The sequence below is a fragment of the Lissotriton vulgaris genome, chromosome 7 (assembly GCF_964263255.1).
Source record: "Lissotriton vulgaris chromosome 7, aLisVul1.2, whole genome shotgun sequence".
NCBI lineage: Eukaryota > Metazoa > Chordata > Amphibia > Caudata > Salamandridae > Lissotriton > Lissotriton vulgaris.
In genome coordinates, this window is record NC_141695.1 from 1,138,908,399 (window position 1) to 1,138,932,936 (window position 24,538).

General features: G+C 41.2%; 1 protein-coding gene across 1 annotated transcript; it reads left to right on the forward strand.

The window, feature by feature from the left end:
• Window positions 1-684: 684 nt before the first annotated feature.
• NKX2-5 (NK2 homeobox 5) lies at window positions 685-10,161 on the forward strand. The gene is made up of 2 exons (XM_086928868.1): window positions 685-1,131; window positions 8,646-10,161. Exons 1-2 carry the CDS (start codon window positions 867-869, stop codon window positions 9,233-9,235), a joined length of 855 nt encoding a protein of 284 aa, XP_086784994.1. The 5' UTR covers window positions 685-866; the 3' UTR covers window positions 9,236-10,161.
• Window positions 10,162-24,538: the final 14,377 nt, after the last annotated feature.

Below are 24,538 nucleotides of genomic sequence, written 5' to 3' on the forward strand. Positions count from 1 at the left end.
TCGTATTACAACATACATTAACAGTGAAACAAAAAGAGCAAAACAAGGTATAAAATGGCATTAAATAGGAAAACTCAGTAACAGCACAACATAGTATGGGGGGGGGGGGGGGGGGGGAGACGTAACCTAACCGACTGAGCGGACGGCTTTGGAACTGGGAAACCAGGTTGGAGTTCCGGCGTCCCCACAACATCCTGTGGTTTTTTGGCAAATCAAATAATGTCAACTTGACCCCCCAAAAAACAAACAAAAAAACAAAAACAAATCTGACCTTGTGTAATATAATCTTATGCTCATATAAACCGCTCTGACGCTTTAGTGCAAAGTGCGCACAATAGAAAACTGAAGTAAATAAATAAATATAACAAGCCCTAAATAATAGAATGTCACATAGCCAGGAAGAAACTAAGAACATATCAAAGCACACCACTACGTAACACAGCAACTAATGACCTAACAAAGCAGCATAGCTTAACATAGCAGAGCATATTATGCACAGCACAACATGGTATTGCATTAAGAGGAATGCGGCATAACATGTACCAACCTAACATAACTAAACATAGAAGAGGGACGGTTCGGTGACGTTTTGTGTGCAGTCCCTTTAAATAAGCCGGGGCTCACGTCTCCTTACTATATTAGGTGACTGTAAGTCTGGCTCTCTGCATACATCACTGTCGGCGGACCAATAGGAAGCCAGAGATTGCCGGAGCTGGCCTCAGGCTCGCAGGCTCTGCCCTACCTGCCTCAGTAGCCTGCACACACCCCTCCCGGCCAGGGCTGCTGCAGGACGGAGATGCAGGCTCCGGGGGGCCTCTGCACCCCTCTGCTGCCAAGCCGCTGAGCCCGCATCCTCTGGCTCCGCCATGTTCCACAGCCCGGTGACCTCCACCCCCTTTTCAGTCAAGGACATCCTTAACCTGGAGCAGCAGCACCCCTGCCTGGTGACGTCCATGGCCGCCCCCTCCTGCATGCTGTCCGGCTTCAAGCAGGAGACCTACCCCGGGACCACCAGCCTGGCCGACCTGGGCGAGGAGCTGGCACAGGGGGAGCCCCCCAAAGCTTCGCCAGCCTTCCCGGGCACATTCTATGCCAAGGGCTATTCCGAGGACGCGAAAGCGGACAAAAAAGGTACGGGGATGAACGGCCATCTGCATGCGTGCTTAGTCATGTTAATAATAGTGAATATTGTTACCCGCCTTTTGGACTAAATATCCACATTTTGAGACATGCATTTTCAATCCCCTTCGTTCTATTAAAAAATAGACTAAACATTTCACGGAGGGGGTTTTTGCTTTCATTTTAAGGAGAGGAAGGCAACCCTTTATAACTACTCCTGGAATCTCAACAGGTTGAATGCAAAATATTTTAAGCCCACAAGCAAGGACAATTCAGCGGTGGGCTTATGGGGTGAATATGTGAATCCAAATGGACCGCAGTAGATAGTGCCCAGAAGCTGCAACCGCGGAGCATGGTTGGCGCAGTGCACCCGCGCCCTCTGACAGGCGACAGCGAAAAAAAATAAAGCAGAAGTCAAAACACAAGTCCTTCACACCCAGGTATTCTCCGTTCCTCCGGGGAACCAGCGCCCTGGTGAATAAACATGGGTTTAAGTATGGTTTACACTTTGAAATTAATATAACAAAATGTGCCCACTGCACCAAAGCTCCCAGACTGTCATAGCAGAAGCGGTTGGAAATCCCGGGCCCTTTGCGGAGGTGTTAACCTATCAACTCTCTTTAACATGCCTGTTTACGTTTTTGTTACAAACTATTGTCAACACTATCCATCAACGCAGCCTTATATTTTTAAGCGACAAAGAAAACACGTAGTCAGCGGCGTGGTAATGGGTGACACCAAACAAATGAATATTTGAGTGCCAATAAATCGTGTTTTACTAACCAACCGATATTTATAGCGCTAAGAAGGAGCATAATTGAGATATGAAATGCCTATGTACATATATTATTATTATTATTGTTTTAATTATATATAGGCGAGTCATAGCGTATATCTGCTCTTTCTTAGTACTCCAAACATCAGATTAGTATGTATTATTATTGATGAAAATAATAATTATAATATAAAACATGGGTGCCTTAAATCGCACGTTGCACTTTCTTAGCACTACACATATCAGATTATTATTCATAATTCTCATAATTATAATCTGCTTAATTCAAGCCAACGTTTATTGGGAAAGCCCGGACTGCAGACGCAGATCACTTCCTGAGGGAGGAGGCCGCCATTTTGACAAACAGTAATTCGTACATCATGAGAGAAAGTACTACACAACAAATGCAGCATTTACAAGCACTCGGGGGAAGGGTTTGGGGGTTAAGAATGACTGAGTCTGTGCAATAGTCGGACATGCCTGTAGGTGTGGGCGCACTCGCATTGTTAAATACGTTTAATCTAGGCGCTAGACACTAGGCCGGCAGGCGGGTATCGGGGCTTAGAGTGGCATGCTGAGGGAAATTACAGTTCGGCTCTGGGACATGTCTATCTATCTCGCACTGCGGAAAAACCGGTCTCCGAAAATCATAGGGGAGTTAAAAACAACTCCTCGAGCAAAGGGGCAAGTCCATTATTGCGTTAAACTCACTCATCACACAATAGCAGGCGAGGAAAGAGTAACTTACTGCCTTTTCATGTGCCTGTTTATTTTGCATTTAAGAATGTATATTATTTTTTAATTCATCTACTAATGCGCATTTTGTCTTGCGTATATTGTAATAGCCATTGGCGAGAGCTCGTTTAATATAGGTTGAACTGTTATTGTCTTCTTTACATGGGAATGGAGGCTAAGTATGCGGTTTGCAAGAGCCTGCCAATACATTATTATTATCTTGTTTGGTTTGCATATGTTATGTATTTATCATTCACTAATTACAATTCAGAGCTAAGCGACAGCATGAACATACGTTTTGTCTGGCGCTCAGTTGAGTACTCAGGGGCAGATTTACAAGCCCCTTACGCCACTTTTGCGTCACTTTTCCCATGTTAAAAGTGACGCAAAAGTGGCGCAAGGGGCTTGTAAATCTGTCTCTCAGTGTCCCCCACTTCGAAGTGCGCTTCTCACCCCCACCTGCGGTCGCCCATTTCAGCTAAAAACAGATAAAACAAATGTACCGAGGCACAAACAGAAAAAGTGATTTGTCCAGGATCACACGTTTTGGTTAAGTGTCTGGAAGCAGAACTCGGATGTTTTGACCGAACAATTCTCATCTTCACCTCCAAAGAACATCAGCCCCTTTTGACTGACTAATTTGAAGCGCTTTACTCTTGCTAGGCGCTGCACCTGTGCCAGGATAGGGGACTGAAATGCTGTGACGGAATAGCCCTTCTCCATCAAGGAATGCTCCTAATCCAGGTTAAAAATGCTCATCGAATATTAGCAGCATGATTAAATATGCAAAATGTATCCAAGACACACTATAATCTGGCTAACTCAGCACACCCCGGCAGACTAGCCGGCATTGCTATCATTTCAATAACAGAATGCGCGGCACAACAGCCAAATAACAATAAAAACACATAACGGGTTACATGCAGGTATTAAAGTCCAGAAAGGCTGTCATGCAGAGCTGGTGACATACGGAAGCCACACTGCCTGCAGCCTGAGCAGCATGGCAACGATGAATGAATGAATGAATGAAGACATTTCTATAGCGCACCGCTACTCAACAAGTGTCGCTGCTCTCAGATAACCCAAGTGACACCCCCTGTCGCTAATGCTATGAAATGCTGATAAAGATTGGGTGATCGTTGACAGAATAACAAGGTTTTAAGCAATTTCTTAAACTTGGCTAACTCTGTCACATATCTCAGTGGCATAGGGAGCGAGTTCCAGGCCTGTGGTCCGTGGTGCAAACTTGGAGAGAGGCCTCTTGACTACTGCTGGGCTGGTACATTCAGCAATTATCAGGCTCCACTGGGCTCCGGTGCTGCTGCACCTGCTGCACCAATGGAAGCCACGCCCCTCCAGCCTCATAGTTTATTGTGGTTTCACCGGAATCCCTACATTGGCATACTGGACCATAATGCATATTTAGCTGTAGTTATCTATCTGCATATGGAGTCAGGGGTAAATGGGAGGGAGATAAGGAAAGAAAGAGAGAGAGAGAGAGAGAGAGAGAGAGAGAGAGAGAGAGAGAGAGAGAGGAGAGAGAGAGAAGATATAAGCTCTTTTAGGTTTCTATATTGCAGTTCAGGGCGTGACATGATCCTTGCTCTGAATTACCAGTCATGAAACTGCTGCGATTTGCTAACAATTGCCAGACGTAATATTCTGATACATCGCCATGCCTTTACCCTCAATGTACAACACACGTCTCTGTGGAGCAATTGCCTTTTGCCAACGTTTTCTGATATTATGGTTACAGCGCCCCATAGTGTTCCATAAACTGGCTTAGATATCTGTATTTTCGTACACCCTTAGTTGTGTTGTTTTTGCATGTGTGTCGTTTCAAGAAGTGAATGTGAATCAGATGCGAGCTACACAAAACACCGACTTGGACAAGTAAACCTACCTAAGCATATATAAATGTACTAGATGCACACATAATACATTGATACAGTCTGGAGATTTAGGAAGATTTGCGTTTAAAATGTCTATTTATTCCTGTCATTTGATTGGGTGCCAGAAAACCTTACAACTACTTGAATTGTGACGTCATCCTACACGTGTACGTTTATTTATCCCCATCAATCTCCCCGCCGGGGCTGCTTCTTAACGACAAACAGGTACACGCAAGTAACAGTGCGAGCATCAATGACCCCAACACGATCACAAAGTGGGGTGTCCCATAACATGCCGAGCTCCTTCAGCGTTCATGTATGAAACTTCCCGAGGGCCATCACGTGACGCAAACGTAGGCGGTTACACGCACCAAGTATCCCAACTTCCGAGTGCACTGTTACACTGTGCAAGCAGTTGACAAATACATCACCGCAATGAGCAAAACAACACTTACTGTCCGAAAAAAAGGAAGGCGTTCAACTGGGTCGGCCTGAACCGTGACAAATCTGAAGTGGAAGACTTAAAAACAGCACTCCAACGCTCACTGTAATACATGCCGAAAATCCTAGATGTTAAAACTATCATCTAAAAATAACTACTAAAAACAACGGTTCTCCAATTCGATCCAATAACAAATTTGATGAAACATAAATAAGAAGAGCCATTTTTTTTTTAAATGATCTCAAACTAAAAAGAAAGGGCAACCATTTCCGGAGCCAAAATCAAAAATGGAAACACTCTCTGCCTAGGCATACCCAATAACCTAATCAATGGTTTACAATAAAATCCAAACCACAATTCAAGATTCCCACTCTGATATCATACCGCCCCTCAACATTAATACAAACCACAATTCAAGATTCCATCTCTGATATCATACCGTCCCTCAACATTAATCCAAACCACAATTCAAGATTCCCACTCTGATATCATACCGCCCCTCAACATTAAACCAAACCACAATTCAAGATTCCCACTCTGATATCATACCGCCCCTCAACATTAAACCAAACCACAATTCAAGATTCCCACTCTGATATCATACCGCCCCTCAACATTAATCCAGACCACAATTCAAGATTCCCACTCTGATATCATACCGCCCCTCAACATTAAACCAAACCACAATTCAAGATTCCCACTCTGATATCATACCGCCCCTCAACATTAATCCAGACCACAATTCAAGATTCCCACTCTGATATCATACCGCCCCTCAACATTAAACCAAACCACAATTCAAGATTCCCACTCTGATATCATACCGCCCCTCAACATTAATCCAGACCACAATTCAAGATTCCCACTCTGATATCATACCGCCCCTCAACATTAATACAAACCACAATTCAAGATTCCATCTCTGATATCATACCGTCCCTCAACATTAATCCAAACCACAATTCAAGATTCCCACTCTGTTATCATACCGCCCCTCAACATTAAACCAAACCACAATTCAAGATTCCCACTCTGATATCATACCGCCCCTCAACATTAATCCAGACCACAATTCAAGATTCCCACTCTGATATCATACCGCCCCTCAACATTAATCCAGACCACAATTCAAGATTCCCACTCTGATATCATACCGCCCCTCAACATTAATCCAGACCACAATTCAAGATTCCCACTCTGATATCATACCGCCCCTCAACATTAATCCAAACCACAATTGTATATGTTACCTTTGAATGTCCTGATTTATTTGCCAGAAGGACCTAGTTTGTGAATGGCTCAATTTCTCGAATAGATGGCTATAGGGTTTCAGGTAACCTTGTCTTCTAAATATCTGGCGCCACCACGAGTTCTCTTTTAAATGTTGTACGTTTTTGTAATGATGTCTTCAATGGGATTCATTTTCAATGCGTTTAAATTATTTAATTATACTGTAAAACGATGTAAGATAAACAATAAAAGGAATGAACGAAAAACAGAAAAGCAAAACCTGGAAGCCTGCAAATATAAAGGCTGAACCAAATCTGTACATCTCAACCTTACTCCTAAAACCCTATTGAACAACACCTGAGCAAATGTAGGCCTAGATTTCCGAAAGATTGCAGAGCGCTGTTGGAAACTCTGCAACATTCTGTTGCATGGAAGAAAAAAATGTGGAGCAAGCAGCTTACTAAGAGTCAATTACAACGATGTCATGTGCTGCTCTTAAACAGGGCACAAATCCTAAAAAAAGAAGTGGGGGGACGCTGACGCCACGACAGGAAGTGACGTCACGAAAGGTGGCTTGCACCATCAGACTCATTGCCACCCCTCGCTCAACCCTTAGGTGCGATTGCATCAGAGAAGCCAGTGCGTCAGCAGCGTTTTGAATGAGCTCTGATCTTGCCCCAGAGAGGCCAAAGAGTGAATGTGTGGCTCCATTTGCTCCAGTAATGGAGCTCCTGGTAAAATAAGTGGGGGGACGCCTTCCACCCGCGTGGTACCCCGACTCGAGCCCTGCGGCTCTAGCATTAAATAGTCTGTGATAAAATGCAAGATTCTGTGCCATCAAGGAGAGCAAGGGCTGTGTGCATGAGTTTGTTCTTGCGGCACACCCTCTGGCACACATTTCTAAGACAGACAACTATTCATTGCCCACTTTTAGCACCTAATTTAATTTGACATTAGGATTTGACCCAAAGTCAGGTTGGTCTCTCTGTGATTTCAGTAGATCTGTCTGTGCATGGAGCCCTAGAGCTTTTGCAGTGTTCCCGCTCTGCCTCCCTACCCTCCTTTGTGTAGATTATGAAGGGTTTGGAACTGCAGCGTGCAGACTTTTCGGTACAAACATTTCTTTGGTGTTCGACTCATCCCAGGAAAATGTTGATAGTAAAAAAAAATGGTTAAACATTTTGACCTGTATCATTAACTTTAAGATCCAAATGAGTTTCATCCACTGATCCCTCTCTATTGAAAGCGCTAAATTATGTCGCATCTTGGCTACCCATAAAGATACATCTGTTTAAAGAGCTAACCACACTTGGCAGGCAGAAAAAAGAACTATCTGCTCTCACATTCATTCTGCTGGTAGGTTCAGTTTTCAAACTATTTTTATGCGGTCTCTAATCTCTTTTTTCTCTTCTCTTGCTCTGTTGTTTCTTTCCCCAAGGTAGTATTATCCAAAATCTCTGCTGGTGCCAAGATGGTGTTACAAACACTTTAAGATAGCAAAACATAAAATTACACTAATTTGGCATATATTTATTTAGCTTCAAAATACCATTGAAGTTGCTATACATTTCTCAAGTGCTTTTTGGAAATATTTGCTGCTTAGCTCTAAAATACTAGCGGTACGATTCACAAAGGATTTATGAGTACAGGAAGTATAACTACAGGAGTGCGCTTTCACATACTTTATTAGTCCCTGAAAGGTTCATGTGCCTCTCAGATAGAAAGGGCACACTCCTTTCTCTTTCTACTAAATGTATATAAATATTCTCCAAATATTTCGATTTTATTCCCATTTTAGATATTTTGGGGACAATTTAGAAAGGCACATAAGAGTACGCAAAAGAGTGTGGAAGGAGAACTACTTAACTACTTTGTTTACTCCAAAATGCCTTTGTCAATAGGCCCCTAGGTTTCCTCAACTTTCTTGAGGCAGAAATAGTCTGCTGTAGAAGGGATGTGAAGAAGGGGAACTCTAGACTCTAATGGAAGTTCACAGGAGGACCACTGAGCTCAAGGTCATTCTTAATATATTTTGGGAAAATGCATATGGAAAACAGTTTTGAGGACTTTCTTCCTTATGGAAAAAAAATGAAAAAAACACAGCTGTTTTCTTTTATTCGGGAAAGTGGAAGTAAGTACCTTGTACGCAAACATTGCCATCAGCTTGTATGTCAACGCATCTAAAACATTTTTGTCTAAAATATACTTGTACCCTAGGTAGTGCCCAAAACAGTATGCAAGTTAGAACTTGTTTTTGCTGTATTTGTTAATCTTTTTCAATATATTTAAATCGTAGAACATTGCTTTGATGGGTTTGATTATTATGGCATGTAGTATTTTATACAAACATTCCAAGTTTGAAAATGTATATTTTTTTTATCTCAGTTTAAGGTACAAATACATGTGTATGCCTCAGAATAATATAGTGATTTTAAAATACTTTTTTTTCTAGTTTGCTCTCTGCAGAAAAACATGGAACAAGCTAAGCGGGACCTTGAAGATGCAGAGCGCCCAAGACAACGAAAGAGACGGAAACCTCGGGTGCTCTTTTCCCAGGCCCAGGTCTATGAACTGGAACGGAGGTTCAAGCAGCAGAAGTATCTGTCAGCCCCAGAGCGGGACCATCTAGCCAATGTCCTCAAGCTAACCTCTACACAGGTCAAGATCTGGTTTCAAAATAGAAGGTACAAGTGTAAGAGACAGCGGCAGGACCAGACCCTGGAAATGGTGGGGCTCCCACCCCCCAGAAGGATTGCTGTTCCCGTGCTGGTCAGAGATGGCAAACCCTGCCTTGGAGAGTCTTCCCCATACAATGTCAGTCTCAACCCATACCCTTACAACAGTTACCCATCCTATAGCAACTATGCCAGTCCTGCATGCAATGCCAACTATAACTGCAGCTATCCATCCATGCAGACCATGCAGCCTTCAACCACCAGCAGTAACTTCATGAACTTTGGTGTTGGGGACATGGCCTCCGGACAGACTCCAATCCAGCAGACCAATGGGGTTTCTACACTGCATGGGATCAGAGCTTGGTAGAATGTTGACCAAAGTAGGATGCCCGATGTTGCGTGACTGAGTAAACATAAACTACAGACTACAAAAGACCCAGCACATCATGTACAGTGTGGTTGCACTTGTGCATATGAAGGACAGAGGGAGACAATCGGAGATCACAGTAACTGGCAGAGATCTCACTTGATTCCAAGCCATAGTCAATGAGATGTTTGGATGGGGTTTGTTTTCAACATCCAACATGGTCAAGTCCATACAAAGAGAGAAAGGACCTAAATCAGAAGATAGAAATCTCTTGTAAAATTGTCCTAGATTTCTGTAAGTAAATAAAGACGGCCAATATTGAAAGTGAATCATGGTTGCATACACAGACTTGTCAATTTATTTATATTAACTTGATAGAAAATATCCTTAGCAGGAGCTTTTTCAACTTAAGAAGAATGATGTTTGTACATTCAAAGAGGTTACATCTAATAGAAGAATATGCGTCTAGTTCACAGGTACTTTTTTAAACCGCAAACCAGGTGATATGTTCTTTTTGTTGTTCGATGCATGTTTTTATTGCTATATCATCGAATGGACAACACAGTGTATATGTTATTACCGTTTAAATAATATAATTGCAGTTTAATAATGATGCCTTATAAAGAGACATGTAGGTAAAATACTGATTTGGGCATTTTAAAAGACAATTTTATATCTTATGTTTCTACAAATCGGATTTTAAAACAGTAGCATTAGCAGTTTGGGTAAGGCTGACTTTAGCTCAGAGACTGCAGAATGGTGCACTCAGTCCAGTTAAGCACTATTGGAAGAAGAGAACTGACTGAACGTTAATATTTAAACGCACTATAGGTACAATGTGCTGGAGGATTTATTTAAAGTATTTTTTCTATGATGTACGAAATGATGGACTTGCTTTTGTGCAATTAAAAAAGTGGCAGAACATGTTCCATATCTCTGTTCTATGAGTTTGAAGTTAAACAAACGTGTGATATAGATAGACACACACACATACATACACACACGTGTGTTAAATGTGATCTGCGTTGATAATGTATAATGGCTCGTAAGTCGTTGTTTATGTATATGCAAGTACATATTTTTCTGCCATGTCATTAAAAAATGTGGATCAATAATATATGTCATTTAGACAAAATGTTCTAATAAATGCACAGTCAGACATTTATTATTGGCATACAAAGGTTACAGTTTCCTGTTAGTACCGCAGTAGACTGTAAATTACATCACAAAATACTACCTAATGTCTCACAGAATACGTTATAATGATGTGGCAGAGAAAAAGAATCCTGCAAATTTTCACAAGACATACTCAGTGTTATTTTTGTTCAATGTGGAACTTAAGCACCTTGCAGCCTGATTCAATTTAAATACATCTTTTTTTATAACTGCTACACATAATAATGCAGCATGGCACAAACACATGAAGATATATTATGAAGGAGAGGGACAGAATGGTACGTTCAAGATGGACTTAAAAAAATATTACATTCTGAGTATCTGTCTGTAGGAATAGGAGATATTATTGACAATTGTATCTATTCTTTCTGTAAAGGCATTGGTGGATTCTTTTGACATGATACACAGTAAGACTACAATGCAGGCATGAAGCTTGCACTACGGAATTCTAAAAGATTAAGATTGTGTTATTAGAACATATTATTCGTTGCACATTATTTATTTTTATATTAATTGACATGATTGCATGAGTCACAAACACAGTCACACACTAAAACACACACACACACACACAAACACACGTGCAAAAAATCAATAATTATTGTTATTTTATGTTAAGAAATAGTAATCCATTTATTAAGACTGTAACGTAAATGACAACCCTTAATTCACTGCATAAATTAGCAGTATAGTAAATGCAACAGTATGCTTTTCACAGAAAATTAGTTTTCTCTACAATGTTGGCAATTTTGAACTAAAGTTCATAAAATTTAAAATAACTTAGTGAAAAGTCAGATGTATTTGGAATAGGGAAATTCATTGAGTGTTAGAAAATTATTTCATTAATTTAGACACAGTTTAAGTGACTTCCTGAACAGTTTTAATAATGAAATAATCATACATTTCCTGCATGTCTTATCACAAGGACAAGAAACTAGATTTCATTTGTAACATGGATGCAATTAAAAATGTTGAAAAATGTCTGGTCATGTTTAAAAAAAGAGCTTAAGAAAGGGCTGAATTTATATGGAATTTGCATGGTGTGCATCCAGAAAACACAAACTGCACAGGGTTCAATAGGCCATTTTGGATGTACCAGTACGAATCATCCTTTGTTACCTGTCCTGATCACATTTAACATGGAGTCACAAAAGTATATTTGGATAAATAAGCACTTCAGTTTTCAAAAACATACTGTTATCTAAATTAATTATGGATTCCCTCTTCAAAATATACCCTTTGTCTAACAAATGTACATTTATGAAAATAAAATGTGAATTGTGATGAACAAATAAAGGTAGGGGTACGAAATGATCAAACTATTTAATTAATATCTATATATGTGTAGGAAAATTGACAACATAACACAAGCAAATGCTCATCACTAAACTACTTTACAAAGATTACACATTTAAACTGTATGCCTAACAAATCTACGTTTCCAATGCACACTGAAACAATAAGGAAATGAATTGAAAACAAACGAAGTTCTTCAGTGTGGTAAAATATTTATTGGCTGAAATGCAGACACCAACACTAAAATATATTCATGAATACTAGTAACTAAAGAACATATATTATCACAAATACCGAATTGTCCAAAATCTATATTTCCAAAGTCTGGAGCATATTAGTCAAAGGTACCCAAAGTGCTAAACTATTGACATTTCACATCCTATAGAACTTTGGTTGTCAAGGTAACACATTATTTGTAAAACCCAGAAAAACAATAAAATAAATTGAGGTCCTTCTTACAATATTCACATAAAAGTATTACAAAAAAGTAAACTCATTCAGAATAATCAATTCACCAACACATGACCAGTAGTGCTGTCAAGACTTACTAAAATCAGGATCAGGATGCGTACTTTTAATATTACATAACCTGATGTTATTCATTAGTTAGGGCAATATAGACCTTTGTATATCACTAGAATGTGATTATTGTAAAAAAAGAACCTTAATGTGTGCATTTCAGTCTGTTTGATACGTTTCACATTTACTTTTTTATTTTCTGTATTTTCTATACGTTGTAGAACCTAGGTTCTACAGGAGATGACTTATTGGTAAGGTATAAATTTGCCTGCTCTTAACTAATACACACTGAACCTTAACAGATATATGTCGTCCACTCACAAATTTTGAGAAAGATTGTGAAGGTAAACACAGAAGTGACAAAGTTGCTGGAGTATGGGGGCACTGAAGTAATAGGCTTTACCTTTTCTATTTATTTAAATTAATAGTAAACGTTTTCTCAGCCTCATAGATATAGAATACAGAGTAGATATATTAAGTACTGCAATTTATAGACTGGACCATTGGAATTAGGCAGCAATAGAGGTCCAGTTTAGGCAACAGCTATAACAAACTTATCCAGCAAATGAAAGGCCAATTAAGCGTTAAGAACACTGAATTTGTGTTGTATAACGTGAAAACGAAGCAAGTTAAATGCCTGTAGCATTATCAAGTTAATTTTACATTTTAAAATATTGTTGCAAAAAAGCTCACATTTTTACAGAAAACACGTGGATTTTTGTAAAGAAAGAAATTTGCAGATTTTGTTGCCACTGTTAAAAATGTATATTAATTTTGTCTTACATGGAAGAAAATGAACACAATTGTGTTAACACTGTGTTTTTCACCTCTTAAGAGTAAAATAGCTCGTGTAAAATGTAGCCAGAGTTCCACTCAGCAGGAAAGAAGTCTATATGTACACAGTTTTAAAAATCATAAAAATAATTTGAAACTTGTTTTCTGTGAAACCTGTCCGCCGATTCGGGTTAAATCAGCGTATTTTCTCTGGAAGCAACCCTTTCTATTAGGGAATAGTCCTTTAATTCTATATGCCATATTGAATGTTAATTCTACACATGTTACATTAGGAGGCACTTTAAGATTCAAGACATCCTAAAGCAAACCAACATACTGGAAAGCCTTACAAATTTTAAGTGGCATTTTGAAAAAACTGCTATTTTTAAAACAGTGTGCAATATAAAGATGAATCTTAGCACACTTTTACCCATTTGAAGAAGAAAACATGTTTTTTGTTGAAAGATGCAAAATATTCAAGAGTTCTTGACTTATGTGACAATTAAGGATAGATATAATTATGCTGCTGCTCTCGAATCACATTTACTGGGGTCCTACCATTAGTTTATGTTACTTTCCTACATAAGGCTCCAAATCCACTGTTATTTTCCTACAATTCAAAAATGGAAAAAATGGAGTGTCTTTTTTAAAGCGTAATATATTCTGGGTTCACATGTCACAGAAGGTGGAAACTGTTTGTTTCAAATAATTGTTTGGCTATGATGCAAGCCGACAATTAAAACTAGAGAGAAAAAATACATTAAAAAGAAAACCAGGCAAAAAATTATTTCTGCTAATGTTTCGTGTGCACCAGTCAGTTTGTTTCCCGCTTCTACGTGCTAATAATAGTTATTAATTAATTTGCTTATAATGTTGGACTACTATGTCACATTTCAGCTGTTTTAGAGGCCCAACTTCAGTTAGATTTACATTGGTCGGTGAAATGATTTATTTGAAATTTTTATATAGAATGTAATGCATTCTTTCAGTTATTTCAGGGTACTCAGTGTGCTAGTCAGTAGTGGTGCTGCTGTGAGATGCAAAGAGTGTTAGTTAGGATTTATCACTTGTGTTAGCAAGTTATATTTCTATTTTATATCTTGTACTGTCCTTTCGAGGTGTCTGTCATTTTGATGGCTGCTAAGGTTGAACGTTTTGATAGTTTGAAGTTGACGGAAATGCCACAAGTAGATGGCAGCTAGTCATATGCAGATACGTGATATTTTGCCATCCTTCATATAACATTTTCAATTCAATTACTACATTCTGTGTTTTCGTGTAGCAGAAGGTAAGCAGCTGTGTGTTTGAAATTAATTTTTGGGAAATGATGCAAAGTTTGTCCTCTGCTGATCAAAGCCCATGGAAGACTTTATAAAAATAAAAAAACGGAATTCTTTTGCTAAAGCCTAGAAAATTTTTTCTTTTTTCCTTTTAACTCTAAGATATTTTCATTAAGTTAACTTCCCTTTCTCCAAGCCACCACCCTGTAAAATCGAGGTTACTGGTGCACTTTTTCACACTTTCAATAGCACACTCTTACATTTTTCTGGTGTAACAAACATTCAGCAAAGCACTGGATATTGAAATACTAGTGAATACTTGCAAAGTTAATGCTGAGTGCTCGCTAAGCACCTTTACTTAGGATACCCCTTATGACAGACACAACTCTAGGAATGCGTTTTATCATTGCCTAAGAATAAAATTAAATGTGCAAAACCTATGCATGAGTGAGTATATTACATACAGATGTAATACATGCTTCTGTACATATGCTTTTATGGTTCCTTCTCAAATTACATTTGCATATGTTACAATTGCTTAAAGTGTCTGACTTACACCAGGAAAGGTTCTTTGAATCAGGCCCTAACAGTGATATAAATAAGCAGTGCAAAAGTAAATAATGAGCTCTGAGCACAGATAAAATATGTTTTTATATGCACTAATCAAATTTCTGTGCCATGAAAAGTAAAACATTCTGTGGAATTTCATCATTGTTACTTATTTAACCCAAAAGTATTTTTAATACCATTTTCTTGTTTAATTTATATGGACAGCTCAGGATTTTCGGGTATTCTGTACCAAATATATGAGTTTGTGAAATGAAAATTCTGCTGGTAAAGTTGAACATTTCTAACCATTGCACATTAGGAGAGCTTGTGGACTTCACACAACTTGTGGGCAAATTTTTCTTTTACCCCGGAAAGCCTTCTTTACTTGTATGACTTTCTATGTTTTTTTTAACTTTGCTCAAAAAGGAGTAAGGTCCAAGAACACACCTGCCAGAGGACAACATCTCAGGAAGTGATAAATTACGAGACGTGCACCGTTCTTCTTGATTTCAAGGATGTGTGAAATTTACTGACTCTAAAGGTGTGTGAAATTTCATGACTTAGTTTTCAAAAATCACGAAATTTGCTAAATAATAAAAAATTGCAAGAATACAATACACAAAATAGTAGAGCAGAAAAAAATGAAAAACTGAAAGTTTGCAGTTTTTTCAGCAAAATAAGTTGAACATCTTTTAGAGTTCTTTCACTCAACTTGAAAAATCACATATTGAGTTTTACTGGGGAATTTCATTTGCAAAAAGTGCTTGCATTGCTCATTTTTACTAGCTATGAAACGTAAGGCAATTATTAATGTATCAGTTTAATCAAGCACAATATTCTCATTTTTGCCGAATTCATCAGGAAGAATCAAAATGTCCTTCACGTTTTAACAGACAAGTGAAAACTGATTTTTATAGTCATCAGTTAGTGGCCATATTTTTAAAGTTCAAACCTCACTTTCAGTAAATCAACCTTATGAGCTGCCTATATTTTTCGGAAACAATATATCCATTCTTGTTAAAAATGTAGAGTTGTGGACTTTCAGGCAATACTTTTACAAACCTACCACTTCAAACACTTTAGGCAGTAAAAAGAGCAACAAAAAAGTAGTTTCCTCCACAGATTTCTGATTTATACCTCAAAGAGAGATAAACGTAGATAGGGTGAATGTGGAGACGTAAAAAAATACTTAACTGGTAATTGTGTATTGTTGTGCTCTATAACATTTTATGTTTCTGGTACTATTATAATAAACCATGTCAAAGTTGAAGATTTAGTGCTTCGTAAATGTTATCAGAATTCTGAGATAGCATTACAGGTCTGTTGTAGCCTTGATATCTGTTATGTAGTTCATGTATGACATAGTTGAGAATCTGTGATTCACATTATTCCTGCCACTTACAAGTTTTAAATACAGTTGCACCACCACGAGAACATAATTTACAGCAGGTGTCTCAACCGATCCTATAGTGGAGCTAGTTCTGATCACTGAAAAGTTTCCGGAGTTACTGTTCAACATAAAGATTGTAAAATGGTGCACAATTTTATCATGGCCACTCAAGTACACACAGTTCTGCTCTAGTGGGCATACAGCATTGTCACAAAAGCCATATCACAAAAGGGTTACCTGGGGCTTCTCAAAGGTTCACGTTTCTCCAGTTACTCTTGTTTATGAATCACTGTGAGGTGAATGTCTCCTAGGTATTTTGGTTCCATTGTCATGCAACACATTTCTGCAATAACTTATCATTGTATACCTTACAGACTGTCATGCCACACAAATAAATGCTTGAAGATATTTCACTTATAAAACATAAGCATACCTAAAGAAAGGAAGGAATGCAAATTAAGAAGAAAAAGTCAAAAAGAAAGAGATGCAGAAGAAAGAAAGGAAAGAGAGGAAGAAAGAGAAAGAGAGGGAAAACGTTACTAAGAAATAAAGAAAGAAAAAAAAGGGGGAAAGGGAAGAGCAATAGGGAATGGAGGGAAGCTAAAGGAAAGAGGGAAGAAAAAGGAAGATTTGAGGAAGGAAAATAAAAGAATTAGGGAAGAAAGAAAGGGGAAGAAAGGATAGTACGGAGGTAGAAAAAAGAAAGGAGATCATAGAAAAAGAAAAGGAAAGAAGAGGGTAAGAAATAAAGAAACGGAGTAGGGTTCAAAAAGAAAGGTAAAGAAATAAAAAGGAAAAGAGCACAGACAGTAAAAAGAGAAAAGGAAACGGAAAGAAACGGAAAAGAATGTACAAGAAAAGCAGACAAAATAGAAAGGAAGAAAAACAAAAAATGAAGAAAGATGAAAAAGAAATAAGAAGAAATTTCGGAAGTAGGGAAGAAGGGAAGCTTAAGAATGCAGCAGACGAAAAAAGAGTGAAGAAGAGGAGAATACAAAATGAAGTGAATAAATAGTGAGAAAAGAGAGGAGTAAACAAATAAGAAAATTAAAGAAAGAAGGAATGAAGAAGAAAAGGTAAAAGAAAAAAGTAGGAAAGAACAAATAAGGTGAGACTAAAGAAAAAGAAATGAGAAAAGCTTAGGAAGAGAGGAGAAGGGGAAACAAAAAGAAGAGCAAGGAAAAGCAAGAAAGAGAAAGAAAGGAAAAAATAAAGGAAGAAAAAGAGAAAGGCAAGGAAGAAGGATAGACGTAGAGAAAGAATACCATAGCAAGAAAGAGAAAGATGAAGAAAGGAGAAACACTAAGAAAGAGGGCAGAAAAAATGTACATGAAAGGAAAGGCTATACATAGCGGAAAAGGAGAGAGAGAGAGAGAGACGAGGAGGGGGATTGCAGAGGAGAAAAGTGGGGAAATAAAGAATATTTTCAGAGGAGGGTTCTCTGCACTGTAAACTTCACCGGCGCTACATAACAGGGTACACAATCTTTTAATGTACAGCCGTAGCAAAAGGGCAGCTGTATATTTTCACACCAGTTGACAGGCACTTATGTAGATGCTACTCAGAGGCAGGCACCGAGTTACGGATAGCTCACAATTAACCTGTTGGTAATCTCTGATAGGCATTGACAGGGAGATATTAATGTAGATTTGTGAACAATGTTCCTCAAGAAAGCAACCTTTACTCCAGGGAAATACTTTGAGACCGATTCGTGAAAATAAACATAACAGGTGGCTTTATTCCTCTGTCAGATCATATTTTTACATCTATTTCCTATTCACCAACAGTTCTCAGTAGAACACTGGGAAAGAAGTGCAAGCGACAGGTTTCCACTGTATTATAAGGAATGTCAAGTGGCATGTCCTGTGGTGTCCTATCTCCAATCTGCAGAGCTCGTCATAGCAGAGAAACCTGCACAAAGGGGGTTGGAGCCCCATTTGCAAATGCACATTTATTTCTCTGCACAGCATTTTTTTTTATTTTTATGGAGAAAGCCTTTTGGCTTTACCCATAACAAATATGAGGATCCACGACCCAACAGCAATGCCATGATTAGCTGGCTGCAAGCTGAAGGAAAGGTTGCGGCCTCATTTTGTCAATCGGGACACGGTTCTAGAGGGGAATGGGAATAAACTGGAATAGGATATTATACAGGCTCAGGATAGAGTTATCCTCACCCAATAGGACTGATTGAGGGGTATGTTAGGGACCCCTCATGGGCAAGAAATCGTTCAAAAACGTTTTCTTTTTGGCGGCAAGGATCTGTGGATCCACCGCAGCATTCAGCGCAGCCTCCTGTGAATTCATAGTGAATCCAGCCCCAATTAAAAGAAACATACACCCACTCACAGACTCACTCACATACTCACTCACACACCCATTCAAACACCAAAACAAACACTCACACATCCATACAGCCACTCACACACCCACTGACAGACCAGAACACCACTCACACACCCACTCAGAGACCCAGAAAACCACTCACACACCTACTCAGATACCCAGAAAACCACTCACACACCCATACAGCTGCTCACACACCCACCCACAGACCCAGAAACCACTCACATACTCATATAATCACTCAAACACCCACTCAAAGACCCAGAGAACCCCTCACATACCCACTCTAAGACCCATTGAGATATTCACACACCCACTCACACACTTGCACACCCACATAGACACCCACACAGCCATTCACACCCATTCACAGACCCACACAGTCACTCACAGTCACTCACAGACTCACTCACAGACCCATACAGCCAGTCACATATGCACTAACACACCCACCACACACTCATACAACAATTTCAATAAAATGTTTTAAAAAAACTTAAAAATTCACTAACAAACAAATGTTACATTCAGCACTTATAGTTATAGTTATCTCAAGTAACTGTAGCTCGTACCCCAAGGTAACTATAACTTGCGACTTATACATGCACTGCTAAGTACTCCACATATTACATCACTCATAACATCTCCTATAACATCATTGATAATATAACTGCAACATTTGGAGTGAAGTTATTGATGAGAAAGCTGTGCATGATGAGGGCGCAAGTTATAATTACCTTAGGGCATGAGTTACAGTTACTTGAGATAACTATAAGTGATGAATTTCTATGGTTTTGCGCATGTAAAATCTGAACCTAACTATAACGTCCCTGTAACCCCTAGTTTTTAGATGAATATATATATATATTTTTTCACTGAAAAAAACCAAGGTATACAGTGACGTTATAGTTAGATAGGAATTGAGTGATACTACTTCTAATGTATATTATGTGAGTTTCTGCATGACTGTATGTATCCTTGTGTGTGAGTGGCTGTATGTGTGAATAAGTGGGTGTGTGAATAGGTGTGTGGAGGAGTGAGTTGTTGTGTGAGTGGCTGTATTGGTGAGAGAGTGGGTGCGCCAGTGGTTGTATGGGTGAGTGAGTGAGTGTCTGTGTGAGTGGTTTTATGGGTGGGTAAGCAGGTATGTAGTGACTGTATGGGTAAGTCAGTGAGTGTCAGAATGGCTGTATGAGTGAATGACTGCATGTATATGTGGCTGTATATGTGGGTGAGCGGCTGTTCGAGTGGGTGTTTGGTTAAGTGAGTTTATGTGTGAATGGCTGTGTGGGTGAGTGAGCGGATGTGTGCTTGTGTAGATGTGTGAATGGGTATGTAAGTGTGGGTTTGTGAGTGCTTGTATGGGTGAGTGAGTGGCTGCCTTGAGAGGCTGTATGGATGAGTGAGTAGGTTTGTTAGTGACTATGTAGGTAAAAAGTGGGAGTGTGAGTAGCTGTATGGGTGAGCATGTGGTTATGTGATTGGCTGTATGGGCGAGTGACTGGTTGTATGAGTGGCTGTATGGGCGAGTGAATAGTTGTGTGAGTGGCTGCATGAGTGAGTGAGTAGGTTGTGAGAGAGTATGGAGGATTGAGTGGGTGTGTGAGACCTGGTATGGGTCTGTAAATGGGTATGTGAGTGGTTGTGTGGATGTGTGAGTGGGTGTTCAAGAGGTTGTATGGGGTGTGAATGGGTATGTGAGTGGTTCTGTGGATATCATTACTGATGTCATTTGAGATGTCATCAGTGATGTCATCACTTACGTCACTGACCATGTGTGGTCAGAAGCAGTGCATTGCAGGGGCTTAAGATATAGTTAGCTCAGGTAACCATAACGGCAGAATTTCTATGGATTTGTATGAGTAAAATCTTATCCTAACTATTACATCCGAGTAACCTTTGTTTTTTTCCAGGTTTTTCTAATTCTATTTCCTGACTATAAAATCCCTGGATTTTTTTAAGTGAATTTCTAACGTTTAAAAAAATTCTGTTTCCTAACTCTAACGTTCCTGTAACCTTTGGTTTTTTTAGGTGAATGTCTACGGTTTTATAACTAGAAGTAGCGTTTGCCGAGTGGTAGACAAAGGGGGCAGGATCTCCAACCACTCTCAGGAATCCTGCTGTGTTGGACTTATTGGAGGTAGCAGGAGGGCTTCTTGGCCCCCAAGGACCCGTAGCATCCAAGAGGACTTCATCCACAAACCAGTAGTTGTACAGGAGGGGCATTTGCATAGTGGTGGAGAAAAGGGGCAAAGCCTATGAAGACCTTAAAGCAATCCCAGTGTGTGGGACTTACTGGAGGTAACAGGAGGGCTTGTTAGCTCTCAAAGACCCTCAGAATCCAAGCCACTTCATCCCCCAACCAGTAGTGCACCAGGAGGCATGTTTGCAGAGGGTGGAGAAAGGGGTGGGGCCTCCGGCAACTTGCTAGGGCCTTCTTTTAAAAGTTGTTTTTTGTTATTTTAGGGAAGGAGGCCACGTGCCCCTCCTACCTGCGCCAATTTCGGGCCCGGGGTCCCTATTCCCTGGGGCCAGGCCTTTTTGGAATTGGGGCCATGTGGCTCCCCTTCCTGGGCTAATTTCGGCCCCAGGGACACCATCCCCTGGTGTTAGGCTTCTAAAAAACATATTTAGTGGAAGGGGGCAATGAGGCCCTCCTCCCTCGACTGATTTCGGCCCAGGGGACCCCATCCTCCGGGGCGTGGTTTAAAAAAAATATTATTAGGGCAGTGGGGCCACTTTGCCCCACTCCCATCCCCCATGACCTGACAATTGAGAGACGGGGAGGGGGCTACGCAGCCTCCGTCCCCAGGTCAATTTCGGTCCTGACCCCATTCCATGGCATTTGGCCATCTTTAAGTAGGTGCCCTCAGGGCACCTACTTCACTAAGAGCGCGGGTAAGCCTGTAGCCCCCCCATGATCCCTGCCATCTCTCTGCCTCCTGCGGGAGCCAGCATTGTTTTCACACACAGGGAGCTGCTGGAAAGGCAGCTCCCTGTGTGTGAAATCAATTCTGCTCCACTTCCAGCAAGCAAGAGCATTTTTAATGCTCTTGCTTTCTGGAACTGGAACATTTGCTGTGGCTTGGCAGAAGCAGAAAAGCTTCACCAGGCTACAGCAAACAGCTATGACCCAGGGGTTAGCCCTGCGATATAGCAAGAGCCTACAATGGGCGATGGCAGTCCCCAGGTCTGAAAACAGCCAAGGAGGGGGGGTGACCAGCCCCCTTCCATTAAACAAGCATTTGCAATGCAATAGGTCTCGCATTAGGAAAGTTGGAGCTATTGGTATGGTAAATGACACATTTTTTATTTGTGTTTTTTTTAAATAACGTAATTAATAGCTTTGTCATTTACAATGCCAATAGTTATAACATTCACAAATGTGACACCTATAGCATTGGTAATGCAACATGTTTTGTATTTACGTGACTTACATGTGTTGATATTACAAAAAAAATGGCTTTTATTTCTTTTGAATAATTAATACTTAAAAGTGATTCTAATTTATAATGGCAATAGCTTAAACTTTTGTAAATAACTTTTGTGAACATTATGTTTAGTGTATTTTATTGTGACGAAAATCCAAGAACAGAAGTGAAATATTAACATCTTTTTGTGACATTTGTAATAAAGCTTGAAACATTGAGAGAACATATTTGAACCAGTGATGCTGTGGTGGTGCTGAGTGATGCAGTGGTTGCGCTGAGTGATGCAGTGGTTGCGAGTGCACTGACAGCTGGTGGTGTGTGCCTGGCTAATGATGTGGTGGTGTCCCCGAGTGCTGTGGTGGTGTCCCCGAGTGCAGTGGTGGTGCCCCCAAGTGAAGTGGTGGTGCACCTGAGTGGTGTCCCAGAGTGATGTGGTGGTGTCCCAGAGTGATGTGTTGGTGGTGTCCCAGAGTGATGTGTTGGTGGTGTCCCAGAGTGATGTGTTGGTGGTGTCCCAGAGTGATGTGTTGGTGGTGTCCCAGAGTGATGTGTTGGTGGTGTCCCAGAGTGATGTGTTGGAGGTGTCCCAGAGTGATGTGTTGGAGGTGTCCCAGAGTGTTGTGTTGGAGGTGTCCCAGAGTGATGTGTTGGAGGTGTCCCTGAGTGATGTGTTGGAGGTGTCCCAGAGTGATGTGTTGGAGGTGTCCCAGAGTGATGTGTTGGTGGTGCCCCAGAGTGATGTGTTGGTGGTGCCCCAGAGTGATGTGTTGGTGGTGTCCCAGAGTGATGTGTTGGTGGTGTCCCAGCGTGATGTGGTAGTGTCCCTGAGTTATGTGGTAATGTCCCTGAGTGATGTGGTAATGTCCCTGAGTGATGTGGTAGTGTCCCTGAGTGATGTGGTTGTGTCCCTGAGTTATGTGGTAATGTCCCTGAGTGATGTGGTAATGTCCCTGAGTGATGTGGTGGTGCCCCTGAGTGATGTGGTGGTGTCCCAGAGTGATGTGGTAATGTCCCAGAGTGATGTGTTGGTGGTGTCCCAGAGTGATGTGTTGGTGGTGTCCCAGAGTGATGTGTTGGTGGTGTCCCAGAGTGATGTGTTGGAGGTGTCCCAGAGTGATGTGTTGGAGGTGTCCCTGAGTGATGTGTTGGAGGTGTCCCAGAGTGATGTGTTGGAGGTGTCCCTGAGTGATGTGTTGGAGGTGTCCCAGAGTGATGTGTTGGAGGTGTCCCAGAGTGATGTGTTGGTGGTGCCCCAGAGTGATGTGTTGGTGGTGCCCCAGAGTGATGTGTTGGTGGTGCCCCTGAGTGATGTGGTAGTGTCCCTGAGTTATGTGGTGATGTCCCTGAGTGATGTGGTGGTGCCCCTGAGTGATGTGGTAATGTCCCTGAGTGATGTGGTAGTGTCCCTGAGTGATGTGGTTGTGTCCCTGAGTTATGTGGTAATGTCCCTGAGTGATGTGGTAATGTCCCTGAGTGATGTGGTGGTGCCCCTGAGTGATGTGGTGGTGTCCCAGAGTGATGTGGTAATGTCCCTGAGTTATGTGGTAATGTCCCTGAGTTATGTGGTAATGTCCCTGAGTTATGTGGTAATGTCCCTGAGTGATGTGGTGGTGTGCCTGAGTGATGTGGTGGTGTGCCTGAGTGATGTGGTGGTGTGGCCGAGTGATGTGGTGGTGTCCCAGAGTGATGTGGTGGTGTCCCAGAGTGATGTGGTGGTGTTCCAGAGTGATGTGGTGGTGTTCCAGAGTGATGTGGTGGTGCCCCAGAGTGATGTGGTGGTGCCCCTGAGTGATGTGGTGGTATCCCGGAGTGATGTGGTGGTATCCCCGAGTGATGTGGTGGTATCCCCGAGTGATGTGGCGGTGTCCCCGAGTGATGTGGCAGTGTCCCTGAGTGATGTGGCGGTGTCCCTGAGTGATGTGGCGGTGTCCCAGAGTGATGTGGCGGTGTCCCTGAGTGATGTGGTGGTGTCCCCGACTGATGTGGTGGCGCCCCCAAGTGATGTGGTGGTGCCCCCGAGTGAAGTGAATATATATCAGTGTTTAATAGTCTGTGTATGTGGATGTCAATGCATGCCACGGCCTGCTAGTGCGTGTATACCCGCACGTCAGAAGGGGACTATACACGGATGGCTAATTGTACAGCCCTGGGCGTGTGTGGATGGACAATCATCACAGTGAAGATGTTTGTATGCAATCTAGGTGAGTAAGTCACTGCCCCCTTTCCTGGCAGTGCTTCCTGCTGACGGACCACTGGTCCTACTCTCACCTTGCCCGGGCTCCGGCTCGGTGCCACGGTACCGGCCCTCGTACCTGGAGTCCACCACCTGGAAGCTTTTGGTACGCAGGTTCTCCAACAGCTCCTCGAAGCTCTTGATCAGCCGACCGTCCAGCGTGGCCTTGAACTGGGCGGCTCGGGCCTGCTGGCCTCCGCAGTTACAGGGCTGGCCTCCGCAGTCACGGGGCGGCCCTCCCGCACCCAGTTCCGGAAGCCGCCGTTGAGCACCGACACCCGAAGGCCCGGAACATCCACCAGGCCCGCG